Source organism: Apteryx rowi, unplaced genomic scaffold, assembly GCF_003343035.1.
Source record: "Apteryx rowi isolate R43461 unplaced genomic scaffold, aptRow1 scaffold_464, whole genome shotgun sequence".
Taxonomy (NCBI): Eukaryota; Metazoa; Chordata; class Aves; order Apterygiformes; family Apterygidae; genus Apteryx; species Apteryx rowi.
The window spans coordinates 186,141-210,152 of NW_020450721.1; the positions used below are offsets into that span (position 1 = coordinate 186,141).

At 38.1% G+C, this 24,012-nt stretch overlaps 1 protein-coding gene across 1 annotated transcript in view; it reads right to left on the minus strand.

The window, feature by feature from the left end:
* MTNR1A (melatonin receptor 1A) overlaps positions 1 to 23,810 on the minus strand; it is a 66,013-nt gene extending 42,203 nt beyond the window's left edge. The window contains exon 1 of the mRNA XM_026077867.1: positions 23,610 to 23,810. Within this exon, the coding sequence (XP_025933652.1) occupies positions 23,610 to 23,808 (199 nt within the window). The 5' untranslated portion in view covers positions 23,809 to 23,810. The remainder of the gene's footprint in view (positions 1 to 23,609) is intronic.
* Positions 23,811 to 24,012: the final 202 nt, after the last annotated feature.

Below are 24,012 nucleotides of genomic sequence, written 5' to 3' on the forward strand. Positions count from 1 at the left end.
TCGAGTGACTGTTCATGAAGTGATGTTTTCTTACACAAGAATTCTTAAAATGTGTGCATAATCACTTATAGTTGAATGAAATACACATAGAAAAGTCATCTTTTGAAATACCTGTTTGAATAAATACACCTTTTAAATGTTTTTTCCTTTGTGTGCTCGTAACAAAGTTCAGCCCCATAGAGAATACTTATTTTGACCTTTCTTTTAGTAGATCATTTCTCATCCTGAACATCAGGCAGTCCTTTCACTGCTAATGCAGTTGGTAAGCCAGGAAACCACTGACACGCTGTTACGGTAAGAACACACAAACCAGTTGCCTCAGGGTAGAATTTACAGAAAGTCAGCTGCTTTTCAGTAACTGTCCATTTGCAGACCTTAAATACCTGATGTGGGTGAGATAGCTAATACAATTTACCATGAATTACTTCATACCACTTTCTTATCATTCTTCCTGTCTTTCAGACCCTGTCCTCATATCTATGTCCCTACTTCCCCTCTCCTCCCTTCTCACTAACTCAATGAGTTAGTCTCAGGTTAGTCTCCTAAGCTAACCAGGAAAGTATTATGCATCAGATACCATGTGATCAGAAGGAGCTGCCCATGTAAAGGCTTTTGTTGGAGAGTAAATGCTAAAGAAATGATGACTGTGTGCGCCTTTTAAGATGACTCTTGAGAAACTTCATGTAAAAACAGTAAGTGATCTTCTCAAATGGGCTGCTATCTAAGATTCAGTCCTCAGGAGGGATAGACTGGGAAGCTTCACACTCACTTGTACTCTGGAGAGTGGGCATCTATGAAAACGTACTTTGCACCTTACCTCTTCTTAAACTAGTTCTGTTATTTGTAAATCTCTCATGAGCTTATAGCATTGTACTTACATTGTACATTTTGTGGGGCAGGATCTACTTTTTATTGCACATTGTGTGCAGTAACCTGTGTGCAATTATTATAAAAAGATACATAAAGTAGTGAAGTGCTGCGTGAATTAGTTACGTTAGCAAAATAGTAATCAGTGATATTAAAAATTGTCCTAAAAAGATTTATAACATTATCTTCACTGGTTTCATGAAGCAATTGATCTTACAGGCAACTACATATTATGTGCTTCACTAAAGAATAGGTTTCAACAAAAATTTACCAGTAAGCAGAAAAGTTTGGTTTAACACAGATGTGCATGTGTGTATGTCAAAAAAACATGGAGTAGTTCTAACCATATGAAATACAGAGACATAGCTGCATGCTGGAATAGATGAGTTTGTTACTACAGTCTTTATTGACTTTCAGTTTGATAAAATCTAAATCAGGTACAGTTAACTTCCTTTGTGATTAAAGCAGATTTGAACTAAGATCAAGCAAAGATAAAAAATGTTGAAGATGTTCTCTGATATTTTTAAGAGGGCCTGTGTTTGAACACTAAGGCTTAAAAAGCTCATTAATCAGCTAGTTTTTAACAGATATGTGTCATACTAAATACACACACACAAAAAAGCCCCCCAAACCCAAGATTATAATCCCTGTGCACTTTGTTTGCATATGCAAACATCTGATAACATGTTTATGTTGCTGTGAAAGACTCTGTTTTGTGGTGACTCTGATACTTCATCTCCAAAGGAGACAAAGCTCTCCAAAATCGGTGTGATGTCAGCTAAATCATTCCTATGTCTGGCTTCTGTCCAAATTCTGCCTTTTGTCTATGTCAAAGATAAGAGACACTTGCTTCTTTTGTGGGGAGATCACAGAGTCCACCTTTTAAACCAGGTTACTTTAGGATTTTCCATACAGTAGTGCCATTCATTTGAAGATAAATTTGGGGGATATCCAGCTATAAAACATAAAAACATATGGCACAAAACAGCAGAGAATGATATTCTAGGCTGCATGCTCTTCCCTGAGTTCTGTAGGGATTTCCACTGAAAATTATTTTGTTATAGGTCATTATAAACTTTTGAACTGCAATATCTGGATCTGTGCATTGAAAACATGCCATCCAAGCAAACTGTTGCAGAAGTCACAAAAGAAGCTAGATTAGCATGAAAAAGAAAAGGATTTCTGAAGTCTTCAGTGTTAGGGTAAGCACTTTTTACAAAATACGAGCATACATTCCTCTCTCCAGTTTTGAGCAGCTCTTCTTTGGCAAACACATATACTAAAACAAGTGAGCATCGGACATCATTTTTTCCCCATCAACTCTCATTTTTCCCCTTCAACAGATTTTTCCTTCATTCATTGTATTTCATATATTAGCAGCAAGATGCTCTGACTTCCTCTTTTCTTTTGCGGAAGTTCCGTTGGGGAAGAGACAGACACTCCTTGTTTGTGCACAAGGAACGTGTAGCTTACCCAGGATTAAAGAACTGTACCAAGTACTATTGGCAGTACTTGAAATTCCCCTGGCATTTGACACAGAGGAACTAGTTCATCTTTCCAGAAAAAGTAAATAGCATAAAAAATAAACTGAAGAGCAAGCAAACCACAGAATCAGCTGACCAGAAGCTTGAGTAGACCTACAAAATAACTTTAGTGATTGATGTTTACTGAGCTTCCATTCTACACACCTGTCCTGCAAGTAGAAATGTTGCAGACCCTTCTTTCAACAACTTCTTAGCTCCAGAGGTAACTAAACCTAGCATGATGTAATAAGCTTTTTTGTGGGAATCTACTTTCTACTTCTATCTACTATGTTTAATATTGGTAGGGCTGACCAACTTGACTTTGGCTCATACCCAAACTCCATTAAGATCTGAAAAGATCTACATTGCTGGAGGACCCTTGAGTTCTAGCATCCCCAGGATTGGTACCTAAATGGAAACAGTATGGAAAGGGACACCACCTTTTTTTTTTTAATCGCTAGCTTAGTGATTAGGGAGTTCAACAGCTGTAGACTATTGTGGTAACAGGGTCTTCGAAGTTGAGAGTTATCCTGTAACAAGTTTAGATCATTATCTGAATGATATAAATTAATTTAGGTCTTGGCTTGTAAAAGTGCAAGAAAAAAAGTGAAATACTAAGAGAAACATATTTCTTGAATATTTTAATGTAGACTATGTGCTTTGTGCAGGAAATTTATTGATTCACCTGAGAAACACAATTAGAACTGCTGACAAAATGTTTTTGAGAATGAAATAGGGGGCTGTCAAGTTATTTTAACATTATGAATATCTCAGGTTCTAGCTGAGATTTCATGAATGATAAAGAGTTAGCAGATAACAAGACATATATGAAAGAAAATTTCTGAATTTCCCAAAATGTAGACAATTTGGAAAAATGTATTGTGAATATACTCAAAATACTGAAGTCAGAGGGATGCCTTCTGTGAATTTACTTAAGTTTTGGATAAAGCTCATGAGAAGAAAGGTTTTCACTTTCTATATCTATGAGTTTGACACTGAAGAAAAATTAAGAAAGGTAAGGCATAAATGAAAAACAACTTTGGTCTAAAAGTGACTTTTTCTCTTATTTGCTAAAGGCTTATTTGGATATCTAAAGTACCTATGTATATGCATAGATAGGATCAAATGCATTGTGTTAATAGTAACTGCTGTGAGCTCTGCAGGGAATATGACTAAAGACCATTAAGAAATTTTAAGCAGCTTTTCATGTAACTGAGCATACTAAACATGCATGCTTAGCAGCATTTTTCACATGGTGGAGTATTATTTTAGTACTTAATATTCTAATTTTCTGTTTATTTCATGGTACATTTCTAAACAGTGTCTCCACATAACTTCTTTCTTGCTTATTTAAGAGATTTTTCAGTCCAGTAAATGAATTGAGTTTATACATCCTCTTGTCAATCTCTGAAATTCTAAAACTGTAAACACCCATTTATACAAGTAGCCATTAATCACTGTTTACAGTGCATTTAAATAAGGGTTAGAGGATAAACCTGGGTATTTGTACTTCTGTTATAAGTAAAGGACATGTGATTCCAGAATTCAGATCCTTCATTAGTCAACAGAATCTGTCCTTCTATGATTCAGGAAACACTGCCATAAATAAATAGATTTGTATATGAATATATATATGAATATTTATATATGTATGCACACACACATACATGAAGAGAGAGGGAGCTTATCACTTTGCTGATATTTAAAACAGCATTTTGAAAATGAAGTAAAACCAGCTCACAACACAGAAAAGTAATTGATCAAAAAACTTAAGAAGAAAAGGCTTTATTCAGCCCAAACTTAAGAGTTATGATGTTTCTCCAAATCCGAGTATGTAATGTTATGTTTAGTTCAAAGGGAAAATAAAAAAGGATACGTAGTCTAATTTTGCACATTTTCTAACAATTAATTTAGGACCTATTAAAGCACTGCTCATAGGCCACTTTATCCCTCCCTATCTGAGAAGTACCCCTACAACAGAATCATCTGCTGGTGCAGACCCCATGTGATCAAACCTTGAATCTCTTGAGCACAGGACATTCTGGGATGAACCCAAAACTGAAGGAGAATTTCAAATAAATATTCTTGGTTCTTTAGCACTTTCCTGACATCCACTTTAGGAGAGAGTGAAGTATCAGTTCATCTTTGAATTTTGTAAGGTATTTGAGAAGCTCGTAGGAAGTTTCACCTCGCTTTTGAAAAGATGCATAAAGTATTTCCATCCTGACCCTGAGCCTGTGCAAACATTGGCAAAGAGATGAATCTGTCCACTGTGGTTTACCCTTCACTGGACAGATCCTTCTGCCATTTTGACACATTATTTATCCTATTTCAAACAATTTTAGAATATCAGTGGAGGGACTACCCCTATGTTTTTTAGAAAATATCTGTTTATAGTTTACAGCTCTGTTAACAAATCTGTGAGTCAAAACAGCAGCTTGATTTGTGGTTTGCTCTGTGGGACCTCAGCTTTGCCATTTAGGAACCGCAATTTCTTCAGGGAGAGGAATTTTTCTGGAGTTTGTTTGATTTGCTGTTGCTTTTATGAGAGAGAGACCATTTGCCTGCTAGTCTTAGACTGATATTTTAATGTAAAAAGAACGTTAATTCTATGATGATTACTTTTAAGTCAAAATCATTCTTTTCTGTTAAAATTAACATCAAGGTAATACGCATAACAGTGTCAGCACAACAGAAACTTTTTAGAAGTTTTTAATATCAGCAGTTTATGTGGCAAAGACCGTAATTATAGTAACAAACATTACTAGCTTTTCTGGTAGTGATTTTAAAGCTATGCCATGCCCTTACTCTGGGACAGCTCTGTAGCTGTCAGTAGAATTTCCACACGCACATAGTGACACTTGGCTGGTATTTCAACTTGTTTGAAAGGGCATAAACAACTTTATGGGCTCATTGTACACTAAAGGAGACCTGAATTTCTTACCATAAAAGTGTCCCTACACATTTTGAGAGAAGAACATAAAAAGTCAATATTATTAGTTTTTTTAAAGCATTCAGAGGAACATGCTATTCAAAGGCAACTATGAGCTAAACCTACCTGATTGTCCCAATTAAATGTTCCAGAAAGTGAATGAAGCCATATACACAAAGCAACTGAGTAACTCCATGCTATTTCTAGAACTGATTTATTATTTCAAATATGACTTTCAAAGGTGCTGTTCATCCCAGTTTTTTTGTTATTGTTCCCATCAGTGAAATCTTACCAGCTATATCACATGAAAAGGTAAAACTGGATAAACTTTGTGGTGGGGATGGGAATTACAATCATGCTTCAATTGGATTTTCATAGCTATTCTGGGAATAAAAGAAACTTTGTAAACTTTATCTAAAATAGGCTTATTTTTCCAACCCTTATTTGAGTGAGATTCTCTGGTGTGGTAGTGATGATTTTGCTTGAATAAGTTTTGCAGTGTTTGAGCCAAGAAGATTTCGAGTGTTCTTGAAGTATTGTTTCATGTGTTTCATGAAACACAAATGTGGTACTATGATATTGATACCTCAGCTATTAGCAAAATGTAAGACAGAAACATGATATATTTTCTTCAGAATAAGAACTTTGAACTGATCAGAAAGCATCTTCTTCCATCATATCTGTCTGTATATTAATTGAAATGTTCACTATTGGCTCCACTCATCTCTTTGAGGCTAAAAATAGAATGCAATGTTAGAGGAGTGACAAGCTGAAAAACAGCTCCAAATGCCTCTAATCCCTGTGCAACTACCAACTAGAACAATTTTCTTTAATCTTCTAACTTGATCACATAAAATGTTCTCTTCTATGTACTCAGCAGTCATAAAAGCAAGTAAAGCTATCGCAACAGGATAGATTATCCCATTATTATTGAATCACTTCAATGTGACCTTTGCCTCCCTTAGGCAGATGAACTGTTAGTTTCTAAACACCCCTCATTCAAACCATGCTTCTTTGGCCCACTAGACTGATAGATACTATAAGTGGTGGCTGATAATCTGGAGGCTTTCTAGTGAAGTTAAAAATATCACCTAAAGAAAGGATAGCTGACAAATTTGACAGGGCTATCCTGGCTAATACAATTGTAATAGAACTGAACATCATTGACTCAATGTCTTATTCTAATGAGAAAGCATTGCTAATGTTTCCTTTGCAAATTGATTGATGGAAGAAAAAGTTTAAGTTATCATTAATATGTCTAACGATACATACTAATGAGGTTTAAAATCTGATGGGGAACTTCTAGTACAGTTTGAGTAGTCATAGACCATGGAGCACTGTAGAATTTTTATAGATGATTTTGCCAGTGTGTAAAATACCTGAAAAACACTCAAATTTTGTCTCTGCTGGAGTTCATGAAGCCTGTGCTTGAGTCATGCCAGACTGTTTTCAGTCAGCTACCGGGAAGCATACAGGCATTGTAAATTCATTTCCTTTGAATTAAACTAAATCTGAGATCTCAAGTGATAAATAGCAAAATGTGTTATCCTGATGCATCATCTGGCAACTAGAAGACAAAGTAGCCTCATATCATGTCTGCAAAATCCTTTTCACATAACTGTGATCATTTTGTGTCGGCATAAAAGATGGTGACATCTTCTACGTGTAGCTCTAGTTATAAGTCTACATTCAACCTCAAAGCTTTAAAATCTCTCTTTCATAATGTATGTCCCCCTTCCAATATTTCATAACATTTAGTAGGTAATTATGAAATTTTGAAAATATCAAAGGTGGGATGAAACATTTTCTTTCAGACATGTTAGATAATGATTTATTAAATATCAGCTGAAAATTTTTGGTTTGTCTAGCAAGCTAATATTTCTATCAGTCATTAATCCCCATACACCTTTTAAAATATGTTCATTCTAGCTACTTAATAGAACTATTTGCTGTCTGATAACTAATTTCTTACTGCCTTTTATTTCATATTCCATGTGTTCAGCTCAAATTCTTTTGCTGATGAAGCAAAAAAGGCTTTTTTCTTCCCTGTTTCTCCAGTTTATCTAATAAGTCTTGATACAACTTTCTTTCTGTGTTATTTATAAATTGGACTTGTATCACTATTTACCACGTCATTCTCTTAGATATGATTTTCTAACTACCTCTTTCTCCATCTTAAGCATGGGTATGTTTCCTGTTAGGTCAATAAGGCAACCAGCGTTGTTAAAATAAAAATATTTTGCTGAAAAAAAGTTTACTCTTGGTTTATTCTTCTTCAGATAATAAAGTATGTTAGTAGTATTTTATCAGAAAAATTTACTAGTCAGGCTGTAAGGGAAGAACTTCAATCTTACAAACATTTCTTCAATATTTAAGAGCTAAAATCTTTTACAGATTCTGTTTTCAATCTGTATGTTCCATCTTCTTAAAATGTTATTAAGCAAGCAAAGCTGCATCTCCGCAAGAATCATGATCCAGCCCATGATCAGGAAGAGGGGGCAGATGCTCTTCCCCATACATTATTACTACCAACTGCACTAGGCTGGTATGGAGTAGGCACCAGAACTGAAATCAGGAAAACTTTCTGCAGATTATACAAAACTGGGAGCTGTGGTTGATACACCAGAGGGCTGTGTTGCCATTCAGAGGGACCTCAGCCCCTCAACAGGCTGGAGGAGCAGAAGCCTCATGAAGTTCATCAAAGGCAAATGCAAAGTCACACACCTGCAGTGTCATAACCCCATACACAGTGTAAGCTGGGGGCTGATCAGCTGGAAAGCAGCTTTGCAAAGAAGGACCTGGAAGTCCTGGAGGACAAGAAGATGAACATGAGACAGCAATGTGCCCTTGCGGCAAAGGTGGCCAACGGCCTCTTGGGCTGCATGAGGAAGAGCATTGCCAGCAAGTTGAAGGGGGTGAACCTTCTCTACTCAGCCCTGGTGAGATACTCCTGGAGTGGTGGGTGCAGTTCTGGGCTCCCCAGGACAGGAGAGACATGGACATACTGGAGCAAGCCCAGTGAAGGGCCACAAAAATGATTAAGGGACTGGAGCATCTGTCACATGCGGAAAGGCTGAGAGCACTGGCACTGTTCAGGCTCAGGGGGATCTTATCAATGTTTAAAAATAGTGGAGGGAGGGAGTAAAGCAGATGGAACCGGACTCTTCTCAGGGGTGCCCAGTGACAGGACAAGAGGCAACAGGCACAAACTGAAACAGGAAACAGAACAGGAAATTCTGTTTAAACAAAAGAACCTTTTTTACTGTGAGGGTGACTGAGCACTGGAACAGGTTGCCCAGAGAGCTTGTGGAGTCTCCACGCCTGGAGATGTTCAAAACCAGATTGGACAGTATCCTGAGCGACGTGTTTTAGCTGACCCTGCTTTGAGCAGGGGGGTTGGACTAGATGGCCTTCAGAGGTCCCTTCCAACCTTAGCAGTTGTGTGATTCTGTGGGTTACAGAAGTGTTTGGAAAGGGACAGACAGGACGAACAGTCAGGGCTGAGGACCTGGGACTAACTAGAGGACTAAGGACAAAGAGAGCTTAAAATAGTACATTTGAACTTGCAGTGCAAGAAAACTGAAACAAGGCATAGCAAAATAGGGAAGTCTTGAGAAAGGCAGGAAGGAGGAGGAGACTGAGCCCAAAGGTTACTGAGAAAAGAGGCCTGAGAAGTTAACATCAAAATTAAGACAAGGAGGTTGGAACTGAGAAAGAAAAGACTAGAATATATAAGCTTGAAAGAGAAGGGCCAAAAAAATCAGTAAGGCGATAAGAACAAGTGAGCAAAAAATGTCATATATTCTCTCTCTTCTGAAGCCTGGAATGGAACTAAAAATTTCAGTTTCCATACCTCTCTAATGTCAGCAGGTATTTCTGTGAAAGATAACAAGACAAATGTCTTGTTCCATTCAGATGTTGATGACAATCTGCTACTCCTGGAAGTTACTCACATAGCTCATATGGCTCTACTATTTCCAGCTTGGCGGATGAGCCATATAAAGGATCAATATGATGATACATTTCTGGGATTTTTCACAGTTGTTTTTCACGACTCTAGGAGAAGATCTCATCAGATAGATACACACAAAAACATATATTTTGAGACTACAAGTGTTGCAAAATGGTACTCAAAGATGTTTTATTTCTTTATTCCCACTAAGTACCGYACATTTAAATCAAGAGGTGTCAGCTGAACTGACTTCAGGCACTAGAGAATACAACTATGAGAAATATGATTATTGAGATAGCTTTAAAGGATTTTGTAGAGCTCAATAAATTCGGTAAGTTGACCCTAGAAAGGTCTGTGTTTCTGAAAACTTACTGAAGAATGTGTCTAATGCATTCTTTTACCCTAAGGTGCTACTCCATTCTGCTTTGCCAAGTCTAATTTCTAATGCTTCCTACATTTGGTCTCTGCAAGTAGGATTTGACTTTGAAAATATCAAAGTTCACTTGTAAAAACCTAAATGTGAATCAAAGGTTGTGAAGGCCTAGTATTGTGATGACAGTTTAGCTGTTTTTAAAATATTGTTAATACTATGATGCCAGAAACAAGAAAGTAACTAATAGGGTCTCCAAATTGCTAGCCTCTTGTATGAAGTGGAGGCAACTTTTGTAGTTATAGATTGCAACAGGCAGAAAACTTTTCTGTCATACTCCAAAGATCCCTCCACCAGTCCTGTATAACCACTTCCATTTTATCTAGACCGAGTATTAGGCGTGCTGTTCTCTGATAACCTGCAGTCTTCTGAACAGTCATCACACATGCTGGTCTGACAAGAAAACAGATAAAGCTGTCTGTAAATAAGAAGCACTATAAACTTTCTCAGCCAGTACAGTATGGTTTTGGCCAAACTGAGGGGCTGGTTACTTATTTCACATATGTACACTTAAAATAACGTTAACTTCATTGATGTCGGCAATCTTAACAAGGAGAAAAAATGCAACTGAAGTCCATGTCCTGCTTTCATCAGAGTCCAGTATCTTCTGTGAAGTTTCTGATTTTAACAGCATAGAAAGCTATGTAAACGTAGTGGAAGTGATGGCAACATCTATTTCACTTGGGAAAATGTAGAATTTAGGGCCAACCCTGCAAGAAGCCGCATAAAATTTAGACACCAGAGCAAGAAATGAGAGAAAATGCACCCTAGGGCACATTAGGCATTATCTGAACTATCATTTGAGTCACAAATAGCGGAAATGTCCAAAAGCTATATTTTTACTGAAGCTTGGGAGTATGAGGCAGAGAAGTCAATAAAACCATATGGTCAAAGGGGCTGACAGAGCTAAAAGAATCCACGTGGGCTTTTGAACTTTGTGTCACTAGTAATCAACTGATATGTCTAATACAATGATCTTCATGACGTACCTAGATCAAAAGAGAGGTAAATGGAGATAAGATACTTAAAGAACTGAATTGTCCCCTGGGCTATTTTGCCATTAATTTTCTTAGTAATCTTCTCAGTAGTTTTCTCAATAATTTTCTCCAAAATGTGAAAATTAGAAACAGCAGCATTTTCCAAGGCAGACAACATAATAAATTTAGACAGCTGAGAGACTGAAATAGCATATTTTTAATTCTACCTATACTGAAAAGATTGTACTGTAGTGGAACCCAGCAGATCAGGTGAATCATAGTCTAATCAGCTCTACTAGTTTTGCCATCTAATTGATGCCTCTCAAAATGGTATGTTTTTGGAGCAACTCCAAAAAAAGTAAGAACAACATCCTTAATGTTTATCTTCATTGTGTCATCTCATCCAAAAGCAGCTGTGCAAACTTAAGTAGGAAATTATCTCAGAACATGATCATGAAAGAAAATCTAATTACACAGGTCATTTCAAGCTAATGTTTGAAGGTGTTCTGCACTTTCTAAAGGACTATATATTATCTGAATAAAAATTTGTGAACAAATGGCATTTGTAAGGAAAGATATATGGGATAAAAATTCGAGAGTTTTCTTTTTGAATGCAAGGTACATTTTCAGAATTTCACAAACTATATAAAAAGAATTTTAAGAAAGAGGAAGGAAGATCAAGTCTGAATTGCATACTGATGGACTCATAGATGACTTAAAGCATCAAGGGTAGAATCAAACTGGAGAGTCAAATATGAATATATGTAATTCTGTATACAGAATATATGCAACAGTTCATACAGCTGAGTCTGTATACAGACACAGCTTTTAAAGTAATGGGTCACAAATGTGGAAGTGGGGATCACGATCTGCCATGTTCAGAGTAGACAACGTACCCAAAAAGATAAATTCAACTCTAAAGTACTACAGAATAGAAGAAATCGCATGTAATGACTGGAGTTCAAAGAAACATAGAATTCTACACTGTATTTAGAGAATTTATCTCTCAAACTTTATAATGAGATTSAACCTAATGTATTGCATTATTACAGTTATTCATTTAATAGACATAACAGGTCTCCCTTGGATAAGGTAGTCTGAGTCTGTGCTCATATAGTGTGAAGGAATTAAAAAAGAATCCAGAGGTGGGATGACTTTAGTGGAAGCAATGGCCTAGAATAAGGACAGTTATTAATACTTTTTCTTGGAAAGGTCTACAATGCCCCTGAGGCTGAAAAGCTTATATGTTGCTAAACATATATAAACATGCTAAACCAGGCATGCTCTGCACAAATGCATCCATTACCGAAATAAATCTAGTTATGCAGTGTCTGAAATTGTTTGAGGGGCTAGGGGCATTCCAGAACATTGTACATTTATAACAGTTGATAGCCTCCCTTAAAAAACACGAACTTCAGAAAAATCTTTTTTGGTTAATAGACTCAGGAATACATCTAGAAATGGAAGAATCGTAAGTAGGGTGAATTCACCATGGCAAAGGTTAATAGCACAGCCCTAAGGCCCCCGCTCGCACACAGAATTACAGTTTGTATTAATCTTGAAGATCCTGACATTAGTTGCTAGTGGCAGGAACTAATGTGAAGCTCTGAATATAAGCAAAMTATCTTAGAAATCAATTCACTGCTCTGGTGTTAGTCTATCAAGTTCTCTCTGTACAAGAAAAGCATGCTCAGGCAGCCTGACTCCAGCTGGCATTCTGGCAGCATTCTGCCTTGTTACAGCAATGGCTTGAGAAAAGTGAGAAAGGAGGACCTGCTAAAAACACTTACAATGAAGGGATTCATCAGTATTGTGACAAATGTTCTGTACCCCAGTACAGAACAAATACCTACAAAAAGTAGACTGCAAATTCCACCTCCACTAGGCTGCTTCCACTTAGCTTATTTGCTTCTTTTTTACATTCAGACTTTCGCACTTACACATGTCAGATTCAGCCATATCTTTGGGGCACATTTTAGGTAATGAATGTTTCCAGCTCTATGAACAAGATGCAAGTGCAAGCTTTGTGCGCCTGTACAGTCTTCTCTAGATTGTCACTAAATATTCATTAGAAGTTCTTACCAGGAATAATTGCAAAAGAAGCACACAATGCCCTTTTAAAATGCTATTATTTGTAATACTGCTAAGARCAATGCAGCATCTCAGTATTCTATATCCCATATTCTACACCTCATATTTTATATCCCATAGAGAGTATGAAAAACAGTTTCACAGAATGCATAATGGATCCCATAAAGGAAAGGTCCAAGTCAAAAACAACACTAAAACAACAGCCTTTCGGAGGAAACCTGACAGATCTATCCTCAGTGGAAAAATGCAAGGAAAAGAAAAATCACCTAATTTACTTCAGGAGAAAACAATTTAACAAGGATAGTGCAAAGTCATTCTTCAACACAGGAGTGGTCATCTTCCTGCCACCTTCAGCGTAATACTTTGTGGGTGTGGCTTGTCCAAGGAAAAAGTACAAACATGTGATGAACAGAACCAGGACAAATTCCTAGAACCATCCAAAAATAATTGAACAAAGGTGGCTAAATGAGGCAGAAGCAAAATGCTGTGGCAGGAGGCAGTCTATAAATACAGGAAGTATTATGCCATAAAAGCAATGAAAATCAAGACAGGTTTCCAGCAACCAACAAAATGTTCACAGTCAACAATCTTACCAGGCACTGCAGAGATTCCCAGTATGCTGAATGGACAAGAGAAAAAGGAGTCAGGAAGAGAGATGAAAGAACTGGAGCAGGGTGAGCATAGATTTCTAAGAGAAACTGCAAAAGAGATGCCCGCTTATTTGCTAAAAACAGTGTTTGAAAACCTTTGCTGCAGGAAAGTGCAAGAAAATATGAATACATTTTGAGCTCTGCTTTAGTTATTTGACATATGCTTAGACACAAAACTTGGATCTGTTCTCTTCTCAGTACTTATCAGTATACAAAGTAGATGAAAAGCAGGCTTACCCAGCCAGATGGTAATAACTATGTTAGCTCTACAGCCTTTAATGGTTACATGTGGGATAGTTAGAATGAGCTTGGCCAGTGAAAGCTGTGTTCTGGTGGCACTCACCAATACAAAGTTCCCTATGGGAGCCAGTTAAATAAGCGTGAATTTTAGAAACATTGAACTGTTCTAATTTATACTATGAGCTAAACCTACCACCTGTGTCTAGGTAGAGGAAAGTTGGGGAGACACTACTGTCCCTCCTCCCTATCAGACACGCTGAATATTGTTCTCCCACATATGAGATATCCTAATTTCTAGAGCAAGTGTATATATTCACAAGCAATAAACAAAAATGAGTTGCAATTTGTCAGTGGATACATCATTAGAAAAAAAGGGTGGGGGAGGTATTTTTCCATAAAAAGACCAAAATAATCAAAGAAAATGTTTTTAAATGCATCTATATCCATAAATTTGTCAAACAAGTGAAAAATACCTTGAACTTGAAGAACCTTTGCTGCAAGTACTTTGTGCAGCATGACAAAGAACTGTAAGATTTATGTATGCCTTAATATGAATGTGTGTGTGTAACAGCAGTGCTGCTCTATATCCCAAAATCAAGACACAGCCAATGCTAAGAAAACCTTCAGTAACTTAGGTATTGAAGTGTGTTGTATCATCAGTGAAGAATAAAATGGGTTTATGAGATTCCCAACAGTATGGTTCATTAGACAAGAAAAAGAAAAGAAGAGAGCTGAAAAGGTAGTGGTGGGAGGTAGTCAGATAAGAGAAATTTCAAAAATAACATCCATAAATATATACGATGGTGGTGTATTTGGCAACAGAACCAGTAGMTGATCTGTGCAATGAGGCTATAGAAACAGCCCCAGTTCTGAAATTTATTCTGCTTATTATTATTCTGCTTTATATATTATATGCTTATATATTATTATGCTTAATATATTGTGCTTATTGTATTATTTTGCTTATTATTCTGCTTATTTATTCTGCTTATTATAGAACTATGAGTTTCTAGAAAGCAGAGAAGAACAAAGATAATGTCAAGGATAAAATGATGTTATCTGACCAGACAACTCAAGTGCAAGCAAACCCAAGTAGCAAAAAATCCATTCATTAAAAACAAAACAAAGGAGTTAGACAGGACAGCATTGCAGTAGTAGATGGTCCTTTGGTTTTCTTTATTCCCAGGAGTGTTCTTGAAATACTGATTCTTAGACTCAATAGTTTGCCTGTCTACTGTATATGAAATGTAACTGACTTTCCATCATGCACTCACCTCAGGTTATACACATCAGACACTTACAGAGGGTACAGTGACCCTCATCTGCTGTCAACTTTTTTGCAACGAAATCAGTGCTCTAACAATAATCCTGGTTCTGACATCAGAGTTCTTAAAGTATGCGATGAATCCCTTGATATTAGGAACATTAGGGATTTCACCAGATACCATGCCTAAAGGTGGTGTCCAGAGTAGCAATAGATTTAAAGGTGGTCTCTCATCTTACCACAGAGAAAGACAGAGATAAACGTAGCCTATGTCTTTGGATTTCAAGTTGAGGTCAGGTACAAGAAGTAAAGTTACAGTAGAAACCTCTCTGCCTACAGCACTTTGGGTTTAAGGCTGTTAGCAGTATAGTAGCCCTATTATTAGGCAAGTGTTGCACCTATGAAAAATTAAAGGAGACTGTCCTGGACCTTGGTAAAAGTTTTACTATTGATTTTACTACAACCAGGATTTTGCTTTTAGGGAAGGTATGTTCTAGAGCTGAGGCACTCCTAAGGGGAGAGCACCAATCTCAAAAGGGGAAAGGTTATCTTGTCAATAGACTAATAGAGTTTGATATTTGACTTTTTTGGACTAGCAAAATAACACCTAAGAGAAGATGCTTTTACTGTTTACTCAATTAGGAATTGAGTAAGATCAGCAGTTTATGCTAAAGGACAGTGGTGGTACAAAAGCAAAAGAGTATAATAAACTGACCTGAAATATGTTTAAGCAATGAGAATAACCTTCTTGACCTGGATAAGAACGGAAGGAAAAAAAAAAAATCTCAAGGTGTAGACTGATTCTGAAAGGATTTGTATGAATGCCTGTTACACCTGGGGACTGGACTTGATCCAGAAGGTCCTTGTCAGTCTTTTTTTCTAAGTGACAGCTGATTCAGCAACAGAGAGATTCAGTAAAGACTGGGAGATGTAACATGGGGGTAATAGAAATGTGGGAGAAAACCTGAGTTTCTTTAGTAAGTCATAATTATGTGAACTTGCATGTTAGGTAATTGCATTACAATACTTAGAGAAAGTAGATGCCAGTATTACACAGCCAGAGATAATCTGAAGACGTATCTTTAATGTAAATAATTACTGTAATTAAGTCAGAACATATGAATGCAAAATAGACAAACTGTTAGGACTTTTTTTATTTATAGGCTATTAATTCTTCATCCAAAACAAAAAATACAACTGAAATAACTGGTTCATTCACATTTATGYAAACACTGGTTCTTCTTATTCACCACTCCCAAATTTTCAACAATGATATCCAGTATTCCAAAATAAGCCTGTGGATACTGTTACTCAAGAAAAAAAAAAAAAAATCTGAGTAGTACTGAAAGAGGCTAAAAAGTCATTGCAGTTCATCACTTCATGAGTGGTTTGTGATGTTTGACTGAAGGGCCAAATAGTGGTAGTTAATGAGGAAAATTCATGTAAAGAAGACCCTTTCTTTCAATATCTCTAACATGAAGCTGTCCACACCTGAACTGTATTGGGGTAAGAATACTCTTTCACCTTGATAATGAAAACATTTCTTTGCACCCCAACACAGACAGGGAAATAAATGTGTCCTTAATTTTAAGTAAGATTAAAAAGTAGAAAACTTCTTTTGTCGCTCGATCTAGAAGACAGGAATCAAATTAAGCCCATACTTACTACCACGCGGGAAGAAAATATTCATGAATCTTCCCTCAAAAGCAAACAACAACAATGAAAAAATCCACTGAAACTTTTCTAGGGTCTGACAGGATACTGATTTTCATGGCTGAACATCATACTCCTGGCCATTCATCACTTGACCAATAGCTACAGAGTCAGCAGACAAGATGTCTTATCTGGCTGACTAACACAGTATTGGACAGTTGTGCTGTAACCTTACTAGGCTCATTGAGCTTGCCTGTTTTAGGATGGGGGCAGAGTACATTTGCTTAGTAACTTCTCCCTAAAAAGCAATGAATTTTGTTAACCTTGCCTGCGCACCCCAAAAGCAAAGCCAAAGTGATAAGATGCATACAGATGTTTTATTTCAGCATCACTTGGGGCAAAATGTAGAATAGATTTTCTACAGGTCTAAACAGAAAAATAACTAGACTTCATCTTCTGGATTACATAACCTGTTCAACTGACATAGCAAAAGTAGCTGAAATAGCCTGTTTAAGGGTGGGGACAGAAAAATAAAAAAATATTTTATCTGGGACCATCCATATACCTTGCCAGGTGCTTGCAATGTATTTGAATGGAAAACTCCAGTGGTCACTCACAGCAGTGCTTGATAGCAGCTGCTTGTAATTAATATTGTTTCAGAGAACAGGGACCTTGGGAGTAAGGGATAATTGAAGAGTCTGAATGAAGTCTTAAAGGACTTTCCCAGAACCCGAGCAATGGAAAAAGATTAGAAGTCCTCCATGATGGGGGGGGGGGCACCCCCCCCACCAACCCCAATCTAACCGAAGTCCCTAATTCAAGTACGTAAAAATGCAACTCTTATCTTGCATAGTTATGATCATCAGTAAGATAGTAACTATTCTTCAAAAGGCATCTGTAACTATATGCAACCTGGTACTGTATTAGATCATTTATAAAATGAAGAGAATAAGCTACCCTCTTCCTCTGGGAAGAGGATAATGAGATAATCATGTAAGGTAGGAACCTAGATGATCCTGCTCTATTGTAATACTGCCTATCGTTGCAGACTTCAGAAGGGCTAAATTTTGAAGGAGCACTTCTTTAATAGCAGATTTTTTACTACAGTCTCAAGCATTATTTAACTACATGTTAAATACATGTTTATTTGTTCATTAAATAACCAAACATTAAAACATTAACAAAATACATGTTCTCTTATATGCTAAATAATTCTGTTAGTACCACTTGTCCTCCTGAAGAGGCTGGCAATCATTTCTCAGGAGTGGAAGGTTAATCCAGGATTTGAGACAGCTCTGACTAATGCGAGTAGAAGAAAAAACTGCTAACAGCAAGGGTGGCAACCCCTTTTTAGTTGCAAAGCTAAACTGTGATGCATAGCACTGAATTGACATTGCACAATTTTTACTGCCCTAGGAAAGCAAGCCTCCTTGTACAAACAGGTTGGACATTGTCATATTAACATTGGATTCCTGTTCTTGGTAGCACTTTAGTCATGGGAAAACTAGATTTGCTGCTGATTCCTTGTTCTAGAAACACGTGAAGTATCTATGCTGTAACAGGGTGGGAAAGCAGCTAACAAGAAGTAGAAAAGGGATGAGAGTAGGAGAAGCAGATCAGGGGAAATTGCTAGTGAAAAGACCTGAAAAGATGAGAAAATCTTAATGAAGAAAGGGAGAACTCCAAAAAATAATCTAAAAAGACACAGCAAGTAGTATAACCTATCAGTACCAATGTCTGTTGGCAGGAGCAAACTAGAAGCACTGCCTCTAAAGACTTCAGAATGCAGAAGTTTTCGGAAGGAATAGGAGTAGTTGGGTTTGACAGACATATTAGTAAAAAATGGAGTATTATTTGAAGTGTTCATCTCTACCTTTGGTCATTGACAGAACGGTGCCATTTAAACAAGTTTTTGAATAAACTTTTGATTCAGTAAATTATTCATCAAAACCAGTCTGAGGAACAGCTTTATTTAAAACAATGCATTTTTATGCTCAATTCTGTTCAACAATTGGCAAAGTTCAATATATCCACTAGACATTTTCCCCTCTCCCATTTGGCTTACCATTTTTAATACCTGAAGTTACTCATGTCTGAAATACCAATGTTCATTGTCATCAACATCTCAGTTTTCATCAGAACCCTGACTTTATCTGCTACAACTTGATCTTCTGTAGGTTATCTCCCTTGAGTCACACATTTCTCAGGCAACCCATTTTCTCTCTGGACATAAAAAGAAGTCCAAGGATCACCTGTAATAAAAACAATGTTTCTGTTAGTCTGAATCCACAATAGGAGTTTCATTTATTAGATAAAAGGATAATATTAAATACTCTATTAAAAAATGTTTTAAAACAAAAAACCAAAACAGATCATCAAGAACAATCATTCTGAAAAGGCTGATGAGATCTTCAATCTGATTATTAAAAGAGGGTTCCAATCCTATGTTCAAAATTTATATTCTAGAAAATACACCAAGAGGAACACTCTTCACCAACCAGATTCTTATGCTGCTCAAAGTATATCATTTTTAACAAATAAAAACCAGTCAATTTTGAAAAGCCTACAAAAAGTTCTCACTGATATCCCATCCCCCAATTCTGCAATGCTATCCAGCATTTGTTAATAGTACATCAAAAAAATAGTACTAAGTAGCTGTTCTCCTTAGTTCTTCCAGCAGTGAGTTCACTGATCTTACAGGCTTTGCTCAGGGATTACTTTCAAGCTCATTCTTTTGAGTACTCAGAGCTGTCTTTACAGACCTGTTTGTTTCTAGTGCAGCTGAGGCAGATTTAGCATATAGACATAGTTTTCTCCCTTTTTCATTGCTGCCTCATTCACAAAAGTAGCTGCATGCATGCTTAAATTTAAGCATGCATGCAGTCCTACTGAAGTTAATAGTATCTTGCTGTTCTTGGGGCCCTGGAGCCTCAGCAATGTCAGACTTCTTGTCTGGCTTCTTCACTAATAACAAAAGCACAAGAGTTGTAGYGACAGAAGGCCAGGGACATGGGAAACTGGGGAAAAAGTACAAAAAAGCCAAATGTATCCATGTGCAGGAGACTAGCATAGAACAGAGATGGGTGAGAAGTGGGTGAATGCAGCTTTCTGCCCTGAGGTAGCAGGTGCTAGTTACCAGCATGGCACCAGTGCCTGAGCTGTCAGGTGTCAGCAGACAAGAGGATGCCTTCTGACAGGCACAGAAGATGAGGGTGAGACTGATGGGGCTCTCCTCTGGCCTCCTGGAGGCCCCTCCTGTCATACAGGCTTGCATAAAGTGGCCAGGAAAAAGCAACCCACTGGGCCAAGAGAACAGTTTCAAAAGGAAGAGAAAGAACAAGCGGGATAATAGTGCTCAAGACAGCTTTCTTCACTGACCTTAAGAAGGGTCCACTCCTGCAATCCTTGAGTACCCCAAATCCCCTGTGACCAAAATGGCAGTTGTGTGTTGACTCTTCCCCTTACATTTTAACTTAAGTGATAAACTAATCTTTATAGTCAACAACAAAGACTTATGACTGGTCCCTTAACCATGTTCTTGATGCATTGTTTTCTTGGTGTGGGTAACAATGAAGGCATAAGGATACTAACAATCAGTGATAGGAATGTGTAATATTACATAAACCACTTCTAACGATCTCTTTTTTCTATTTCCTGAGATGCTCTAATCCAATGATGAACAAGTAAAAACTTCACCTGATGTTGCAAAAACTACAAGTATTTCTCTAATCCACCTTTCCTAAGGCTAGTCATTTTACCTTTTCAGAGTGGAACTTTTGTTGAATTACCTTATTATTTCTCTTCTATGAATATTAGCAATGGAAAATGGAACACATTAAAATGATTTACACCTTTCTTTTAAGATGAGTGTTATTAAAGAGTGCATCAATTTAAAGTTTAAGATGCATGAATATATTGTCAAAATATGGGTTTTAAAATCCTTATGCCTTGAATGTTTCCCTTTAATTTTTGTTCAAAGTTAAAAGACCACAGACATCATAAACCAAATTCAGTCTTTGTGTAGACCAGCATTAAATTGCAGCAGTTTGCATCAGGACTGAACTGGTATCAGGTGCCTGTTAGATTATAAAGTCACCATTAAAAAATAGACCATAACTATGAAACTTATTACAAGTCAAGTACATTAAATAAAAGAGGATCCTACCAGTTGCATCATCGGCTTCTGTGTCTAGAAGAGCATCTACTGAAGCCACGCCTGTGACTATGAAGGAGTCTGTAGTATCAGACACTCCTCGCTTGCTGAGACAAACTTCTTTGAGATACTGACTCCTCTGCTTTGATCAGTGTCTTTTACTAACCTTCTGACTGTCAGGAAGGTTACACCACTTGTTGAGAAGGTGTCTAGGCCTTCCTACTATGCCCCAATGCACTTTAACCATAAAAAAGTCCACAGGTTCGATTTGTAGTTATCTTCCAAAAATACTTAAATAAGAGTGAGTACGACAGATGCAAGATATTTTCCCCCACTAAATCCACCTTTTTGGTAAAGTGTTAAGTATTCCTTATATCTGTTAGTCCTCTTTTGCAAGGAAGGAAGTCTTCAGTGAGATACATTTTCTTCAGGAGGTATCTTCTGTTCCTCCCTGACCTTTTCCAGTGGAATTTTCATCCTGTGTCTTTTTTCCTCAATAAATGTGCCAGCAAAGTGTTATTAATATAGTTGTTGTAAAATCAGAAGTTTCTTTATTACAGCTCTGTAAAAAGTTTTAACTGTCTTTATAATTAACAAATTATAATTGAATTGTATGTATAAGTCAGTATTTTCAAAATAATCTCTTCCTAAATAGCCTGAATTATTGAAAACAGTTTAGGAAGTTCTTTCCTCCCCATATTCAATGATATTGGGCCAGGATCTTCTAAATACTTATTCATAATTTTACTCACCTGGGTAACCCCTCTGAATGCAATGCCAAGTTTAATGGTGCTGCTCACATAAGTAGAGTTATGCATAAGCGTAGTTTTTCATGGGATTAGTCAAAAACAGCTTGCATACCATTTTATGAGGCTTATTATTTTCTTTCCAAAGTTTCCTTTTATCTGTGTACTAAAAATACGTAGATTTATCTGTAGAGGACAGAAGACTTAATCTACCTCYTTAAGAACTTTAAAAGTTACTTTTACTATTTTTCCCTAAAATGGACTATAAGCTATTTCCATCATGTACCAAGTACCTACTACTTTTAATTAATTCTTGATTTCAGAGAATAGAACTGTATCTACTTCATGTTCCAGTCTGGAAAAAAGTGCAGAAGAATGCTCTGTTCTCCTAGCTGTAGTAGATAACTGTTGCCAGTTTGCTGCAGTTCTTAACAGCCACTGTGAGGGAAAAGGCAAGAATGAGAAATGCAATGAGAGTGAGCATGTGTGGGGATTCAAGAGGGATTATGTGAGATCTGCAGTAGAGAAAATATACACACACAGAGAACTCAGTAATTCAGTTGTTTCCAGAAAACACACACCAATCACCACATTTTGTTCAAACTTGTTACCAGAAATGTCTGCATTATGAACTTCCCACAGAAGAGCTGAAGTGTATTTTTATTAACTAGGGGGAGGAGATATCACCCTTTCCCCTAGAGTAACCCCAATAATATGCCTATTCTCTTCCTTTATATGGAGGGATCCTTTCKCCCTCCATATAAAAACTTCTCATCAAAAGAATCCAGGATGAAAAGAAAGATCTATGTGATGGAGTAAGGGTGGTCAAGAGCTGACTTGAATTCTGGGGAGATGCACTACATAACCTTACCGGCCTTAGTGAAAGTATTTGTATCAAAAAAACTGAGAGGAGAATATAGCTTTTAGATCAGTGGCAATCACAGAAGGAAAAAAAAAATCAGTTTGTCTTCATTTTGATCCTGTGTGTTGGCATTCCACTATGACTGAATAAAAATAAAAACCATAATCCTTTTGAATTACCCGCCTTAACCTTAGAAAAGTAACCGTAGCGCTGTTTACTGGAGTCCAACACTAGCTGTCTTACTGTGCTAGTTTATAGCAAAGCCWGGGCTGGAGTTGCCTCTCAGATGAGTTTTAAATGACTAACTATTGGAGGTTAGTGGTGTTAAAACAAAGAATCTGACAGCTAATCATGAAAAAAAATGAAAGCAACATCTCTTAATTATCATGGAGTAAAAAACCCGAGAGTTCTGCTTTCATTAACACGGCAGCTCCCTTCACATGCTCCCATATTTTTTTCAGTGAAAGATGCATGGGGTTTTGAGTGCACAGATTTGGTACACGTGCACAGCAGCTGGTCTGAGATGATAAAGCAGAATGAATCTGAAGAAGTTCCTGTCTGGCAAACCAATAATCCATAAACTAAGAGGGATTTACTCAGTAGACCACGACAGATTCTATCCTGTCAAAATCACACTTTTTTTAGAACTTGCCTAAATCTGTTTCTCTGTCGGATGTTTCCAATCCCTGAAAGACCTAAATAGCAAGTAGGAAGTGAACAAAGAAAATGAATAGAGTGTCTTTGTTTATTCTGAATCTTGCAATGGCTATAAGTTAATGTTTGGCTTAATTTGAAGCTCCAACCACAGGATTTACTGTTGGAGACACTTCTATTTAACTCAGAGGAAATGAATCTGTAGAATAGCCTCTAGCATGCACAGGCACACACTGTATGTCACAGCAGCACCCCCAGTACCGTGTTTAATTTCACTCCTAAATAAGGCTTGCTAGGTTTCTTTCTTTTCTGCTAGGTGGGACTGAGCAAGAGCTAAAAATAACACCACGATTCGGTGGCAGTTGCTAAAAATACCCCTGCCCGCTCGATCACCGATTTAGCATGAAACATGAAGCCCGCGGCACTTGTCACAGCCTGTGACGGCCAGCCCGCGATGCCCCGGACAGGGCGCAGCCTGGAGTTGGGAGCCCGGGCGAAGTTTTACGCGCAGACGGGAGGGCGCAGCGCTCCGCCGCCCGAGCGCGCCCTTTGCCGCCGCCTGCCCCGCCGCGGGGACACCGGCCGGGGGGGGTGGGGGCGGGCGGCGGCTCTTACCCGCGTTCCGCAGCTTCTTGTTCCGGTACACGGAGAGGATCACCAGGAGGTTGCCCAGCAGGTCCACCACGATGGTGAAGATGAGGATGACGGCCAGGGTGGAGGTGACCCAGGGAGGGCGGCGCGCCGCGCCTGCTCCCTCGCCCGGCGGGTCCCGCGGGAGGACGGAGTCGTTCAGCTCGCTGCCGTTCGCTCTCATCCTCCTGCCCCGCCGCCGGCTCACGCTCCCCGCATGCCAGGGCGGAGCCCGGCCGCGGGGCTCCCTCTCGCGGGGGGCCCGGCCGCGGGCTCCCGCTGCCGCCGCTCTGCCTGCCCTCGGGCGGGCTGGCGACACCGCGGGGAGCGGGCGCGCCGCCCACGGCCGCCGCTCGGGCTTGGAAGTTTCCCCGAAGCGTGCATGTGC